At 45.3% G+C, this 1769-nt stretch overlaps 1 protein-coding gene across 6 annotated transcripts in view; it reads right to left on the bottom strand.

The window, feature by feature from the left end:
• Nucleotides 1-1769, bottom strand: part of CHD2 (chromodomain helicase DNA binding protein 2) — a 71514-nt gene that overhangs the window by 35422 nt on the left and 34323 nt on the right. For all 6 annotated transcript variants that reach the window (XM_019533762.1, XM_019533761.1, XM_019533764.1 and 3 more), the window contains 2 exons: nt 1415-1459; nt 1109-1284 (listed from right to left, as the gene is read on the bottom strand). In XM_019533762.1, the coding sequence (XP_019389307.1) occupies nt 1109-1284; nt 1415-1459 (221 nt within the window). The remainder of the gene's footprint in view (nt 1-1108; nt 1285-1414; nt 1460-1769) is intronic.

Below are 1769 nucleotides of genomic sequence, written 5' to 3'. Positions count from 1 at the left end.
GCCCACGTCCTTCCAGGTTGAGAAGGACCCCCACCCACCACCAAATCCCAATCTCCCCTTTTTCTTGGGCATGTTGTCACATTTCTAAAACACCTTTTTCTTTGTGAATTATGAAGCACGTTACAAGCATTAATGAAGTTTCATATTCCACCCCACCCGCACCCCGTGGGCTACATAAGTGTCACTGTTCCAATTTATAGATACTACTACTACTGCTACTGCGACAGACAGTACAAGAACAACAAGCAATCATTCAAAAGTATTTCTAGACACTGACATGGCACTAAGCAGGGATCTTTTCTTCCCACAGAGAAACATGGCAGTTACATGCCATGCTCCATTTCAAATTAAGAGAAGATGCAGCGGGTAAAACATATTTTCTGAGGGAGTCAGGATGAGAAATCTATTACGCTCACCTCCCACCAAAACAGAGCTCAGTTATTTCAGATTTCAGTTATAAACACCAGTTAACTCCTGCCAGGTCCTGAAGATGCAATCTATGCTGGCATGGTCCTGGCAAACTAAAGAGACATCACATAAAGCCCCAAAGAAGGAGGGAGACCATTTTTTGTATTGCTGAGCATAACGACACTCAGTTCTGACTAGTTCACTAAACAGAGCTGTCTAAAACACGATACCCTGGTGTGGCAAATGTGCTCCAGCTCAAAACTACAGTACCTCATGTACAGATGCAGGGCAATACAGGATAGGGCCTTACAAACATAATCTCTGCCACGCAATGCATGTAGTAAAACAAAAGACATCCTCTGATAACAATCACTAGTGGCAGACGATAAACTTAAGGAGAGGAGCTGCCACTGGACTTAGTGCTAACTCCGCCCCATCTGCTTACATAGTACAATGAAACAGCTCCCGGAAAAAAGTCCCAGGCCCTGTTTTGCAGGGTAAGTGACCTGTCTTGAAAATCAGGATACGGCACTAAAAACAATGCAGCAAACCCCTGAACAAAGGAACTGACCTGCAGGAGGGGGAAGGGGGACTGGGACCATCTTGCTTTTCTGCTCCAAACTCCCCCGAATGCCCCAAGAAAACCGGAAGAGACCTAGATCCAGCACTTAGCAAGCAGACAGCAGGGAAGGAAGCGCACCTTGCAATCCCGTGTGGGAATGTTTTTGGAGTTGTTGCGATTGTTGAAGCTGTCGATGCAGTGTTGGAATTTCTTGCTGATCAGAGCCTCGTCTTCCCAGCTGCATTCTGCGTAGGGCAGCCCCATCCACTTGCACAGGTACTCGGGATCGTTAGAGGATGTTTTCCGACTGTGAGCTACAGCACAGAAACAAAACACCGTGAGCAAGAGCAGACCAAGGCAATGATGCTGTCAACCACTGCCACTGCAAGACAGGACATGAATGACAGCCCAGCATGGCAAAAAGGGAATTAAAGACCATTTTACCTGGGAATTCAGAATGTCCCGCTGCAGACTTGTTGGTCTTCATAGCTATGTTTACAGAAGCAATAAAAGAAGGGCTTTAGTGTCTGAACAGCCAGAAGAAAGGGCAAACAAGATATTCTGGAGCTCCCATAGTTATACTAACAGTTTTTTAATCTCTTCAATGTATTCAAAGATTGTTAAAACACAACACTCAGTTCTTCGTGTCTAGTTTCCAAAGGCACTGGGCAGCCCCCACTAAATCGGCTTTACATTACTAACTTACTCAATACCTGACCGAGCCACAATTTGTCACTAAGCACAAAAACCTAAGTTCCAACCTGACAAGCCACTCTTATTAACAACATGTCAGACCACG

The sequence above is a fragment of the Crocodylus porosus genome, unplaced genomic scaffold, assembly GCF_001723895.1.
Source record: "Crocodylus porosus isolate Cpor-Errol unplaced genomic scaffold, CroPor_comp1, whole genome shotgun sequence".
In the NCBI taxonomy this organism is placed as follows: domain Eukaryota; kingdom Metazoa; phylum Chordata; order Crocodylia; family Crocodylidae; genus Crocodylus; species Crocodylus porosus.
This window is presented reverse-complemented; position numbering and strand designations above follow the sequence as displayed.